General features: G+C 38.1%; 1 protein-coding gene across 1 annotated transcript in view; it reads right to left on the reverse strand.

Annotated features, from left to right (window-relative positions):
* The window catches only part of COL11A1 (collagen type XI alpha 1 chain), a 191,275-nt gene that overhangs the window by 20,694 nt on the left and 155,633 nt on the right, over positions 1-14,948 (reverse strand). The window contains exons 47-51 of the mRNA XM_044300667.1: positions 11,358-11,411; positions 11,169-11,222; positions 11,024-11,077; positions 1,278-1,331; positions 49-156 (exon numbers count right to left, since the gene is read on the reverse strand). Coding sequence (XP_044156602.1) covers positions 49-156; positions 1,278-1,331; positions 11,024-11,077; positions 11,169-11,222; positions 11,358-11,411 — 324 coding nt within the window. The remainder of the gene's footprint in view (positions 1-48; positions 157-1,277; positions 1,332-11,023; positions 11,078-11,168; positions 11,223-11,357; positions 11,412-14,948) is intronic.

Genomic DNA, 14,948 nt, shown 5'->3' on the forward strand with positions numbered 1-14,948 from the left:
CAATTTATAGAAAACATGGAAATACTAATAATTGAATGGTACTCTTACGGGATTTCCTTTGGGACCATCGTCACCGGGTGGACCTTTGGGACCAGCAGGTCCTGCAGCCCCTGAAGGTCCAGATTCTCCCTTTTCTCCTCTTTCACCTTTAGGGCCCTGTGTATATATAAGAAAATTACATGAGGATTGCAGATTATATGGTTTTTGAAATGTTTAGAGCTTGTAAAGCCTTTCTGGGGATATACAGTAAGAAGATTAAGTCCTTTGTAGCAATTTTATAAACTGACTGAAACCTTATTTTTGCTATTGTACAGATTATAAAAACCCAGAAGCTTTGAAAGCCTTGTACAGTCTTTATTTAATGAATCTATGTCATCCCTCAAATCCCAAGGCTAATTTCTCTTTAGCTCTGTTCTTTGCTTTGAAAGCAGTTCTTAAGCTCCAGACAGTTAATGGGAAGTAGCCAGTATGCTTGAGTAAAGGAGACATGATCATAAGATACCCAATAAATTAGACAGTCACATAAGGAAAGTGAGGTTTACTTATGGGGTGTTAACACAAGACATGTTTTAAATAACCATAATTTTATTACTAGATTTACAATTCTTCAAGGGAAGAAGAGAAGAAATCATTTTGTCACAATGCAAAGTTTTGAATGCATTAAAATCCATTGGAGGCAATTTTCCATCCATATGGCTATAATGTGTTAAAAATTGATTGGTTGTATGTAGACTGGGACTGCCCAACAACAATACATAGTTTAGTGGGATGGGGGAGTTTATATTTTACATAAATTATCCTTTAAAACAAGTTTTTTATTGTAAAAAGTTTGTGACTAACAATTATGGAACATCAACAATATTTCATATTAAATGGGAAACAAACTAGGCCAACCATTTGATGGTGCAAGCTTAGTCTAAATATGTGCCAGATTTATCATAAAACCTGAGACACTCTCTGCCACATTTTAAGGCTGCCTGGTCCAAGGTTAACTTGTGCAATTAACACTAAATCTAGGCTTCAAGGCATATAGATAGCAGTGCAGTATACAATGTAATAAAGGTCCTGTGTAACTGAAAAGCCTCTACCACTTATTCTCAAATTTAACTAGTGGCACAAATGGTCATTTTGACTACATGGATATCTCTGACCACCCCAACACCACATTTACTGAACTTTTCCATGAATTATTTTTCTCCTGTTCAATCATTCAATCATAGACAAATTCCCATTTTAGATGCACAAATAATTATGAGCCTTAGTGCAAAAGAACTTACAGAGACACCAGCTTCTCCAGGTGGACCTGGATTTCCAGCTTCACCGGGTTCACCCTAAAATGGAAAAGAATATATATATATTTAGTTCACGCTTAAATATCACATTCACTTTTCAGTAATGTTCATAAAATCTTAAAATTGTGGTTGACAAATAAAAATAGCATGGATCTCTGTAGTAGAGATGAGTGAAACGATTCTAATGAATAAAAATCTGTCCAGACTTTTTTTTTAAAAGAAAATCTGATTCATTAGAACTCAGATTCATTGAAATTCGGCTCAGGAGAATTTTTCCAGAGAGAGAAATAAATGTATATTTGAGTATGTTCAATGTATATTCTAGCACATTCCCTGTATTCAGGTAGAATTGATCCATACACGAATCAAATTGCATGTTGGTTTGTACAAACACATTTTATGCTCATCTCTACTCTCTATTTTTCTGCATAGACCATTGTGGTGTTGAAATGTGGTAAAAATAGATATATTAGAGGAGATATATCAATCAGATGTAAAGGAAAATTGGCATGGTTGCCCAGAGCGACCAATCAAATTGCACCTTTTATTTTCCAAAGCAGCTTGGAAAAATATAAGGTGGAATCTAAGTCAGTTTTCCTTTACACCAGTTTTGATAAATCTACTCCGGTATTTTACTTCTTTATTGTTCACTGCTGTAAAGGATTCAATTTAACAGAATGTAAAAGTAAATTCCCCATTAAAAGTGCCCTGTCTGACCCAGGAAGAAGTACAACAGTGACTTAAAATAGACAAATCGCCAGGGGCAGATGGTATACACCCCCATATCCTAAGAGAATTAAGTAATGTCAAAGCCAGACCCTTATATCTGGACTTCTCCAAATCATTTGACACTGTACCACATAAAAGGCTAGTATATAAAATGAGAATGCTCGGGCTGGGAAAAAACGTCTGTATGTTGGTAAATAACTGGCTCAATGATAGAAAACAGAGGGTGGTTATTAACAGTACACACTCAGATTGAGTCACTGTCACTAGCGGAGTACCTCAGGGGTCAGTATTGGGCCCTATTCTCTTCAATATATTTATTAATGATCTTGTAGAAGGCTTGCATAGTAAAATATCAATTTCTGCAGACGACACTAAACTGTGTGAAGTATTTAACACTGAAGAGGAAACTATTCAGCTACAGATGGATCTGGATAGATTAGAGGCTTGGGCATAGAAGTGGCAGATGAGGTTTAACACTGACAAATGTAAGGTTATGCACATGGGAAGGAATAATGCAAATCATCCGTACATACTAAATGGTAAAACACTGGGTAACACTAACATGGAAAAGGATCAAGGAATTTTAATAAACAGCAAACTAAGCAGTAAAGACCAGTGTCAGGCAGCTCCTGCCAATGCCAATAAGATGATGGGTTGCATCAAAAGGGGCATAGATGCCCATGATGAGAACATAGTCCTACCACTTTACAAATCACTAGTCAGACCACACATGGAGTACTGTGTACAGTTCTGGGCTCCTGTGAACAAGGCAGACATAGCAGAGCTGGAGAGGGTCCAGAGGAGGGCAACTAAAGTAATAACTGGAATGGGGCAACTACAGTACCCTGTAAGATTATCAACATTAGGGTTATTCACTTTAGAAAAAAGACGACTGAGAGGAGATCTAATTACCATGTATAAATATATCAGGGGTTAGTACAGAGATCTCTCCCTTCATCTATTTATCCCCAGGACTGTGACTGTGACGAGGGGATATCCTCTGCGTCTGGAGGAAAGAAGGTTTCTACACAAACATAGAAAAGGATTCTTTACGGTAAGAGCAGTGAGGCTATGGAACACTGTGCCTGAGGAGGTGGTGATGGTGAGTACAATAAAAGACTTCAAGAGGGGCTTGGATGAATTTCTGGAGTGTAATAATATTACAGGCTATAGCTACTAGAGTGGGGTTGTTGATCCAGGGAGTTATGATTGCCTTATTGGAGTAGGGAAGGCATTTTTCCCCCTTAAGTGGGGGAAATTGGCTTGGACCTCACAGGTTTTGTTTGCCTTCCTCTGGATCAACTTGCAGGATAACAGGTCAAACTGGATGGACAAATGTCTTTTTTGGCCTTATAAACTATGCTACTAACAATAATATTTTAATTTTTTATTAAATTGGGCAGACTTAATTTTTTCCATCTTTTCAAGCTACCTAAAAGAAATGCTTCTCAGGTATGAAGACAATATGTGTGTATTTTAACTCTACTTTTATTAAAGACTTATGAGAAGGTTTCAAGTGGTGCCCCTTATTATCCTTTCTGCAGAACACTATGGTGTCAATGCCGCTTACGAAAAAGAATAGCTTTTCATTTAAGTCTATGCAAAGCATTAAATGTTCATTTTAGGAACAAACATTTTACACTGCTCTGCGGGGAGATTTAGATTTGAAATCCAAAGCACACATTAAGCCTCCTGCCATTATTTTTCTAGTTCAGTGGACTGATAAATATAACCAGAAATAGCAATTTACCATTCAAATGTTACTTATTCTGCACAGCCTAGATAGGGATTTTAGAATTAACCTATAGTCTTTCTAACCAGATGTTCAAAGAATGATCTGTACACTGACCCACACAGTGCAGGGAATTGTCTTATAGACTAATATATTCACACTAAGGCACAGATTCTAGGAAGGATATGTAAAAATAATTTGACTGTAAGCACATTAAATCATAAGTTAGTTGCATAGTTATAATACATTAAGTATAAAGAAATAATAACTATCAGAAAAGAAGCATTGGTAAGCCAAACCTATTACTCTGCTCCAATCAGGCTCATGCCTTCAGATTTTAATGGTACCATGAGAGTTTTAAACAGACACTAATGAATCCTAATGGATTACATTGCCTTCTAATTTTTCCATCTAGTCTCTTTGTTCTTTTTGAAAGCATGACTATGGTCTATGCAAATTATGATATACTTTCTGTTAAAAGGAGAACATGGCGGGGACTAGCACAGATGTGAACAAAGCAGTGAGATAATTTAAAGCTTCTGGTCCCCAGTGCAAAATCTGCAACAGAGTCCCTCAACTATTACATGTCATGTATTGTACTGGTTTCCTCATATGAAACAGTTGGATACCACTTAATCTCTTGGATCCCATTGTGACTGCCCTTTGCCTCCTATAGTAATGGCTCTGGTATGAAGCCTTACAGAATGAAAACAGTTATGACTAGCAAATAATAGTGTACAGAACCATGCAGTAAAGTGTATCTTTATAGACACCTCGGGTGCTTTAAGAGCAAAATCTCTATTTTAATTCACTGTAAAGAAATGATATTCTCCTGAAGGTTAGACCATTGTAAAGATTGAATCAAGAAAGATCTATTGGCATATCTGCTCCACTTATATTACATAGGATGTTGGCACCTCAGTGATACGTAAAAGCTAAAAGTATTTTGTTTTGCATTTTATCTAATATATATGCTACAGTGTGAGTGATGTGTCTTCACAGCTTTGTGTGCAAAAATGTGACTAAACCATAATAAACTGCATGGCCTTGTTTCTATTTTCAGTATTCATTGGAACAGAAATGGTGATATATAGTCTGCAATAAATATGGAAATAATACAATTCCTTCACAGGTGTCAACAAAGGCTTGGAATACATTAGCGGAATCCACATACAATGAATAACTTTAAGTGGCTTACCGTTCTGAGACTATCTACTAACTCTATTTTGGAATAAAATGTTTTCTGAACATTTTGTGAATATTGAAAATTAAGGAGAGCACAAGGCCAGAGAATGTCAATTCAAGGTTATTGAAGCAAGGTGCTTAATACTGCTAACACCTAAGTTTGCCCTAACCATTTCTACAATGGCATTCACCAAAACTAATGGTTAAGAAAACAAACAGATCATGTGTCCTCCTGCTTTAGTAATATTAAGGAAAAGCCATGAGATAGTCGGAAAGAGTAAGAGAAAAACTAGTAGCAGCATTGCAAAACCAAATATAGGTATAAGAAGCAAAACTCATGCATCAGCTAGTAAAAAAAATGACAAAACCAAACACAATCTCAAAAAATGGATTGCTATGTCTACTCAACTGGTAGCAAATACTGGGACTTGCACATGAACATACACACCCCTATACACCTCCAATTTGTATAAGGTTGTAATAGGACATCTTATACGGAGCTCTATTATTCCTACGTATGCCATCAATATCACACGGAATGCAACAAAAGAAAAATATTATACCATGTTCTATGAGATGCTATGTTATCAAGCATCATATACATGGAGAGCTCCTCAGGACAAAGATGCAAGGACCAAATTGGCTATTTCAGAGACTACTATCTATGGTTATGCTGTATCAGAGATGAACACATTTCTTGAAATTTATTTACGATTCAATTCACCACATTTTTCAATCAATTCAGTTCAGGTACAAATCAAATCTACAGAAATCAAAAATACTTTTACAGATTGAGATAGATCCACTAGAAAGAGACATGTTATCATATTATACCACTCTGAATATGATGTGCAAATCAGTTCTCATTTTATAAGGACAAAAAAACTGAACATTTCAAGAGAAAATTGCCCTGATTAGTTGAGTGGTCACTGTTGGGGCCTTGGGGGTGCTCTTTCTCGATACAGAGACCACCTAGTATGCATGAGAAGTATTGTAGTCAAGCCAACATTGCTATTCAAATTATCATATCGACTTCTACTGGCATCAGATAAGCTTAGTATTCTTATCTTTTTAGAAGAAACGGTAATCTGAATAAGTTTCCCAGAAACCCAATGCATATTAGTTTTTCTTTAAGAAAAAGCATTGATTGAATAGTTTGAGGCTACCACCAAGGGAAAATCTTATTATGAAAAATCATTGAACAGTTTGAGGCTATCACCAGGGGGGAAAAATCTGGTGGTATTGTCAAACTATCTGAGCAGCATTGGCTGGACTACAATGTACATGCATACTAGTCATAGTAAGTGGTCTCCCTAATGAGAAAAAGCACCCCAAGACCTTGAAAAAGGCCACTCAAACCAGGGCAATTTTTTCTTGAGACATTCAGTAATCTTGTCCTTTGGAAGGAGAATTGATTCACATGTTTCTTTTCCAGTGGAGTAATATTTGTCTTTTATTTTCCTGAAATGAATCACAAGAATGAACTCCAAATTGGTAGAATTGATTTTTTTTATCTCAATGCTATATACATAAACCCTTAGGGAAAACTGTTTGGAATGGTCTCATTCCTGATTTATTTGAATATTGGTGGGCAAAATTGATGACAGATAAACAAACAACAACTAATTATCTATGCTCTCTAAAATATCACCCTGCTGTCACCATCATTTCATGGTCCCATTTACTCAATTGTAATAATTTAGCTATAATTATTCCATGTTCTTAGCATATAACTTGGAGTGAGCAAACCCGTGGAAGTTCGGGTTCACCAGATTCAGCCAAACATCAGGTCAAAGTTTGGGTTTGGGACCCAAACTTGATTTGAACTTGAACCTGAATCCGAACCCAATTGAAGTCAATGGGCACCCGAACTTCACTTTATTATTTTCCGTTAAAACATGGTTATATTGGAAAATAACATAATACTTAAGACGGAATGCAAAATGGACACCTTTAGAGGCATTCCATTTTGCATTCCGTCATAATAGAAGTCTATGAGAGCATAACAGATCCATCCAGATTTCCATTATGCAGGACAGGACTCCTGCCCAAGTAATTCATAAATCACCCGAACCTGGACTTCAGTGAAAAAGTCTGCGTACCGTAACTCGCTAAGTTCGATACGAACCCGAACTTTGCAGTTCGGGTTCTCTCATCCCTACATATAGCATGTTGTAAGAATTTTACATATTAAACAGAATCTGTCACCTTTTTGGTGAAACCTCCTTAGCAAAATCCTGGATGACTTATTTGACTCAGCAATTTTGCTGAAATCTGTATTGAATAGATCCTGTGCAGGAGCAGTTCAATACACAGCATGAGCTAATAAGTCCTGAAATTCATGAGAGCCCGGCTCTACCTGCCCCCGGTCATTGACTGGCATAGGGGAAAAATATGTAAATCAACATTTTGAAGGCGTTTTATAGTTTGGTAGGTCTAATTTTAACACTTTTTCAAAGATGAACTCCTCTGAAACGCCCTAATTAGAGATGAGCGAATTTCTTGAAAATTAAATTCGGCTGATTCACAGAATTTCACAAAAATTTTTGCTTTGTGACAAATTACTTTGCCACGACGCTGATTTTTGGGTTAGTAGCGGGTGCAATGACAGGGAGCTGCGATAGTGCCGCCCCCCCCCCTCATTGTACCCCTCAGATGCCGCATTCATACATGATCGGGGCACCTGAGTGTACAAACAATGTGAAATTAACCTTAAAAATTTTTTACATCAAACTTACCGCATCCATTTGCGCGCGATGGGCTGGCCGCTGCCATCTTGTTTGAGATCTCGGCCAAAATCACATGCGGCGCGGGATTACGTCATCACGCCGGCCAGAGTGATGATGTAAACTCGCGCAGCACGGGATTTCGGCCGAGATCTTCAAGCAAGATGTAGGCTAGCGGCCCTTCATGTGCAAATGGAGAAGGTAAGTTTGAATTTCAGGATTACTCGATTCGCTGACACGAAGTACAAGAAAATTCGGCTTCTAGGCGAATCGAATAATTCATGAAATTCTGATCAAATTCCACTTTGTGGGATTCGATTCGCTCATCGCTAGCCCTAGTCTTCTGTCTGGAAAACTTGTTATGGTCAGCCCATTTATTACAAGGGGAACCATGGTGGAGATACAAGAGAATTGAACACTTGCTGCCAGGTTCCGCACTATTATAGCTGATCAGTGGGGAACCCAGCAGTGGGACACTGATCTGCTTAAATTCTCTGAGGAATGTAAAAAGTAGACAGCCAGTATAGCTTTCTTCAACAACTATTCAGTTCTAGCAACCTTTGCAAAGGATTCATGTGAATGGTGCATAAGTGATTTGGAAGGGACTAAACCAGGTATAAGCAATGCAAAGATCAAACTCTTAGTTAGGTTGGTTGTGAGATAATTAATGAGTGTCATAAGCTTTCTCTAAGGGCATGTTTACACTTCAATAGAGAAGACACTATCAAGAAGAAATGATTGAATCAATGTGCATTCTGGGTCATTTAGATGCAGCAGTCATTGCCGCAGTATGGAGCAGTATAGAGGATTGTTCTTCCCCCATACAGTATTATTGTTTGTCAGCAACAAACCCCTGTGTACACAGGGAGACGTGCTGCCAACAAGCAATCACATTTTGTTTTGCATGAATGATTGGATCAACTGACAAACGAGTTTCTCTACCAGTCCAATGTGGGTCCTTTTGACATACCAACATCTTCAGTTTGATTTATTTGTTTATTTCTTTAGTGTATGATTTTTACAGACTAGAAACTCATTATCTTAATGAACTAAATGAGAACATCCAACCAAATGCTGTTATTAAAATGGTCTTCTGAGTTCTTTATATTCAGCAGCCGAGCTGATTGACTGGAGCTAAGATACTCCAATATAAGAAAAAGTTATACCTAAAAAAGCTCAAAATGAGTGGTCTGTGGTGCTTAGTATCATGGGTGATCAGTTTAGTAAAAGCAGAAGCTGTTGGCTTTCCATTGATGAGTTAACACTAAGTATATATAAAAATGTAAAAAATATAGCACAAATAATAAGATTCCAGTGATACAGAATTGTATTCATCATTTAATGCAATAACAAAGCTGTTCATCACTGTCCCAATAGCTCAACATCTCCAAATTGTTGTCGAGTAGCTGACGTGAACATGCATTGTAATTATGAAGGCGGCACAGAAAATGTAAAAATAAGGATTTCATAGCTAGTTAGATTTTAGTTCACACAAAAACAATCCATAAAGATATTTCTACTTGGAGATGATAACCCCGCAGAGGGCCTGCCTGATAGGACTGCGCACTTCCTTAGGAATACAAGTCTGCATTTGTCTGATTTTAGATGACTGCCATTATTATACAATAACTCTGCATGCAAACATTGCAGGCAGAATCCTTTTAATGTATGGGAACTCTAGAGATGTGGGTAGAAGCTCTGGAGACATAATATTCCCATATCACAAGGTAGAGAGAAGCACAAAAATGGATTTCTTTTATAATGCAGTCCTGTAATCATCCTAATGTCTATTTTAAATCCTCTGTATTTGCATAATTCGCTGTGTTTTGGCACTGATGCTTCCTTAGAGAGTAAGCTTCTAAGATCTAGCCTGCTCTGCAGCTTTCTTGACATGGTACTTCTAGGACAGGTATATGGACATCATTTCCTCCAATAGTGGAATCTCTGACTTTTACTACAGTGGATTTTAAACACGCTAAGCACACATTTAAATACACATTGAAGCACATATATATAACTAGCCTGAAGTTAGAAGTAGGCTGTGAACAATGAGTGTGGCCTGGACCAACTGTTACTTAGCGCAGGAACCTAAATCCTGATGACCTCTAATCTTCCATTACTTTTGCTGAATGGATGGTGAGCATATTGATCCGGGCCAAGACATGTAGACCAAGTCTGGTCATCTCAGCAATTTGCTAAGCAATCACCATGACTCCCTAAAAATGACTTCCTTATGATTACTCCCTTATTTAGATCCGCCTTTAAGGACTATATGCATAAGACAAAGCAATTGGTTCACATCATTGCATGGGGTACATAAATAAAGATGGCGCCATGTTATTTGCATGACGAAAAAACAAAGCATTGTTGTACTGTATATTGGTACAATAAATACTATTATATGTTTTGTATTGTTGTATTTGGCCATTGCTGTTTCTATCAACCATGAAGAAGCACGCAATTGGCAGTTGTGCTATGTGATCCCCAGTATGAACACCATTCCAGAGATTGGTCTGCTATATGGCTGACTTTCTTTGAACTGCAAGATTAAATCAATGTCTATTGAATCGCTCCTGCTGCACTCAGACCCCTCCTTGCCACGTTTCACCCTCCATGTTTCTCTGTGTGTCCTTCCATGCACAGAGTGCTACTAAAGATATCATGTCTGCCTTACCTAAGAGACCAGGAATGCAGTAATATAGTAGGTGAGTCCCTACAATGGTTAGCTGCAGAGCTTTAAACCCCCCGACTCGCACAGTCTAAACTATGTATGTGCTGTGTGCAGAATCTCCAGTAGATTTGTATATGGCACAGATTTGCACTGTTTTCCCTTGCTTCTTGCATAATAGGGAAAAAAACTATCACAAGCAGGATGCAGGGAAGACAGGGTGATGCTACATCCCAAATAATACACTGAGACTCTGGAGTGAGAGCTAGAGGACAGCAGTTCCATATCACTCATATATCACTTGAAGGACTCAGAATAAGTGCAGTGTGATGAAAATTGGAAATGCTGGCTGAATTAGGAGAAACCTATCAGGGGTGAGAAGTATTTGGCAACTCATAAATAGCACATCAACTAAAACAAGTATACACATAGCATAAACAAGAACCTCTACATTATTATTTAATGACAGCCTATGATGCAGTATGGTGGCTTCTTTTAATTCATTCTATATGTGTGATGAGTTAGGATTAGGCATAGCCAAGAGAAGTAGTCACCTATTTGTATAGGTTACTATCATCCATATATATATATATATATATATATATATATATATCACTTTGTCATGCGTAATGCAGAATCGCTTGCAAATCATTCCTAACAAGGAAAAAGGAAGAACATTTTGTTCACCTACCTTATCACCAAGGCCGCCAGGAGAGCCAATAGAACCAGATGGACCTTGTGGACCCTGAAGAAAGATTAGAAGTCATGTAAACAGTATATAAATATATAAATCATAAAATGCATGGTCCTACAGTTACACAATGTCAAATACTTACATCTGCACCATTAGGACCTTGAGGACCTCTAGGACCAGGGGGACCAGGTGGACCCTGTTCAATAAGTCAAAAGAAGTGTTAATTCCAATTATAACAAAGCCTATATATAAGCATAAGAAATAGCAATATGGTTGACAAAAGGCAAATATGACGTACAGTACATGTCTATATTGTATAATGTTGCCTTACCATTGGACCAACATCACCATTTTCTCCCTTTTCACCAGGAGGTCCAGGAAGACCCTAAAATAAGTAATAGATTAACATTGTTATTCACACAGAATTACCCTTAAAAAACATTTTTTGGGTAATTGTAGTGTTTTGGCTAAGTTAAGAAGTTGATTCTTTGGAGATAATATAATGACATGGTAGTGTATGGATTGAATGATACCGTTTATAGTAGTGGGCATCAACAAATGACTATTCATGAAGTAATTTGAGGGTGAAGATTAAAGATCCCTTTACAAGGGCCGAAGAGCGATTAAATAATCGAAAAGAAGCGTTTCTAAGAACTCTTGTTCCCGATAATTGCCCTGTGTAAAGGTGCCACCAATCACCTGATGATTCAGATAACGCTCACTCATCGGGTGACAGCATTGCTGAAGCGGACACCTAAGTTATTGTTTCTGGGCCAAAGATTTTTGTCATGTAAACCAACAATCTGCTGCCCAGAAACAATAAGTTTGGGGATGAGCAATCGTAAGTAGAGATCACTCGTCCCCATACAGTGAAGAGATTGCTCGTAAATGCAGCTCTCCTACTCTGAAGAGCAGGCAGTTATCGGGAACAAACAAAAGTGTAAAACGTGACTTAAAGGTGGATTTACATGGGCGAGGAGAAGCCAAATGTCTGGAGGGATAATTGAGGTGTCCGCACCTCAGATCATTTCACACAATGAACGATCATTTCGCTCATTCATCTGTCGCACCTTGCAGATTATCGGGAATGAGCGTTCGTAGGAATGAACATTGGGCCGTGCAAAATCCACCTTAAGACTGAGAAGTGAAATATATTCCCCTATATTTTAATACTTTGATTATGTTATATAAGATGCTAATTATATGCATCTGTAATACATGGAAGTATGACAAAACGAGTGTGCTAAATATACATTTTGCATCGGGCTCATGTAAACCTTCTATATCAGTCAGATCTGAAGTGGCGAGCTGCATGCACTGCACTTCTACAACATTTAGCTATCAATCCTTCAGCTACAGTACTGCTAAGGGAAACAAATGCCATGTTGGCCGCAGGATGTTGGCGGCTGTAAACGGATGATGAAAACTGTACACAGCAGTTGTAGTGCGAGCATGGTTAATAATTTATGTCCTGCTGGGCTAGACTGATGATATGTGAAGCTGCTACTGGCAATGCAGAAAGGCACATCATTCATTTTCCTTCTGCAGCTACTGGCACAATATTATATCTAAAAATATAAATATGCATTGGGCATAGAATGGAGTTTACCTTCATCACAGATTCAAAATTACATTTGTAAGAATGAGAGAATATATGGATAAACAAAACAATCAATGCCATCATCATCATGATTCAGCGGCACAATTCAGTGAACTATGTAAAACAGGATAAGATTTTACTTAAATTCAGGGGAAATGATGAAGTAAGTAGAAAGAACTTTATAAAAATACAAAAACTGCACAACGAGTTTTGTTTTTCACTTTATTTTAAGAAATTTACTTGAATGGGCAAAGGTGCAATTCCCAACACATCTGCTGCTAAATGTATGGCATACAGGTACGTAGAGAGCCCGCCCAACACCACAGCCCTTCCATTTCATTGGAGTGGAGAACCCCTTAAATGTCTACAAAGAAGTGGGCCCTGCATATAAATACCCTGGTCAAGGGAGAATGTGGCACGTGCTCTACCAGTCTTCTCCTAACTAAGCTTCTGTACTTACAAAGTACTTTGGGCGGGGAAGGGGGGGGGGGGGGGGGATGGAGAGTTATCAAATTCTGCAGTCCAGAATTTAGGTTTAAAAAAAAGCTGCATAGTAGGGCTTTGTGACTTTTTTGGGGTTTATTTTGCTACGTGTGGCATTCTTACACCACTTACTTCAGGGTTGAAAAGAGCGTTGGGGAAGTGGGCATGGTTAGCCTTTCAAGCTAGTTTAAACTATTATAGCTTAAGTTATCAACCGCGACTTTTAAAAATGCCTCAATCTTACTCTAGTAAAAGGGTGACAGAGAGAGTGATGTAGCATCCCAAAATGGAAATGCTAGACTTAACGATGCACATTTATCCAATATTACACTACATTTGATACATTTGGTGTGAATTACAGCAACTTTAAAATTTCCCTTCATGATAAATATCTCCCTATGTGTTTTTTTACATTTATATTACATCCTGAGCAGTGCGCAGCATAAATAACTGTATATCTGGAAACTCACATTTATTTTTACTATTCAAAGAGCCTTGCGAAATGCCTTCTCTATTTCATACTGATCATCCTAAAGAGTGCATTTCTGCGCAGTGCACCTCTCTGATAAATGAGCCACTGATAAGCGAGGTATCTTCCGCACGTTCCTTCTCCCGGATTTGTAACATCAGTAACTCTCTGCTTGGAGCATAGTGGCACATGAATAACCCTGCCAGCTGGCATAGTACTGATTACTGAGCTGATAGCCCATTCATTCAGTCTGCCAGGACTGCTGACTGAGGCTCAGCCATACTGATACCCACAGATCTGGGCTGTGCCATCTCCTCATGCACACATTTCATCTGCTAAGGGCATGGGGCACCTCCTGTGGCCCTGTAATATCTTCATCAGATGCCAGAAATGCCAGCACACATTCAATGCTAATGAATATATACATAAACACACTTGCCGCTCTGTTTGCTGAGCAGATTGTGTGCATACTAGGAGGGCATAACATTTATTTTAATAGAGAGGACATCCTCTGTATACTATGTAGCGCTGCACTAGATACGAGCTAACATGACAGGGGACATTTACATAAATGAGATTCTGTAGATATTTGTGTATTTAAAATATGATCCATGTTGCTGAATTAGATTTACATGTCCATTAGGTTTACATGTCCTACCCAGGTTTAAGAATTTTGCTGCATTGCTAAATCCCTAATTACCCGCTTTACGTTTTCCTGATATAACATATTATCAGTGATTACTGATTGTTATATCTGGTTGTATATTTATTGCCTAAAATGTTCTAAAAAAGTAGTAATATGAGACTTTGAGATATTTAAAGAGGACCTGTCATCATTCCTGACATCTGTTTTAGTAATTGCTTACTTTTCCCATGTAATACCAATTCTGGAGCATCTATTCTTATGACTCTATGTTGTTTCATTCCTTTATTATTCCTGCCAAAAGTTATAAATAAATTGCTAGCAGTATACAATGAAGGTCCGGATGGGTGTTGCCAGTTGGAGGTGTGTCCCTGAATGAAACTGTCAGCTCAGATTGGATAGAGTCACATTGTGCAGGGACACACCTCCAACTGGTAACTCCCAGATGGACCTTTATTGAAGACTGCTGGCAATCTATTCATACACGTCTTGTAGGAATAAAAGAGGAATGGCACTACATAGAATCATAAGAGAGCAAGGGGAATGCAAGTAGTTACTAAAGCAGACATGTCAGGAGTGATGGCAGGTCCTCTTTAAGCTAAATGTTTAACATAAAATCTCATATCAATGCCTTACGACGTACGATTTGTGAATATGGGAAGTGGATAGGGTAAAGGGTTTTTGGGGCATGCATGACAAGGAGTCTGTCCATGAATACTAGAGTAGT

The sequence above is a fragment of the Bufo gargarizans genome, chromosome 7 (assembly GCF_014858855.1).
Source record: "Bufo gargarizans isolate SCDJY-AF-19 chromosome 7, ASM1485885v1, whole genome shotgun sequence".
Taxonomy (NCBI): Eukaryota; Metazoa; Chordata; class Amphibia; order Anura; family Bufonidae; genus Bufo; species Bufo gargarizans.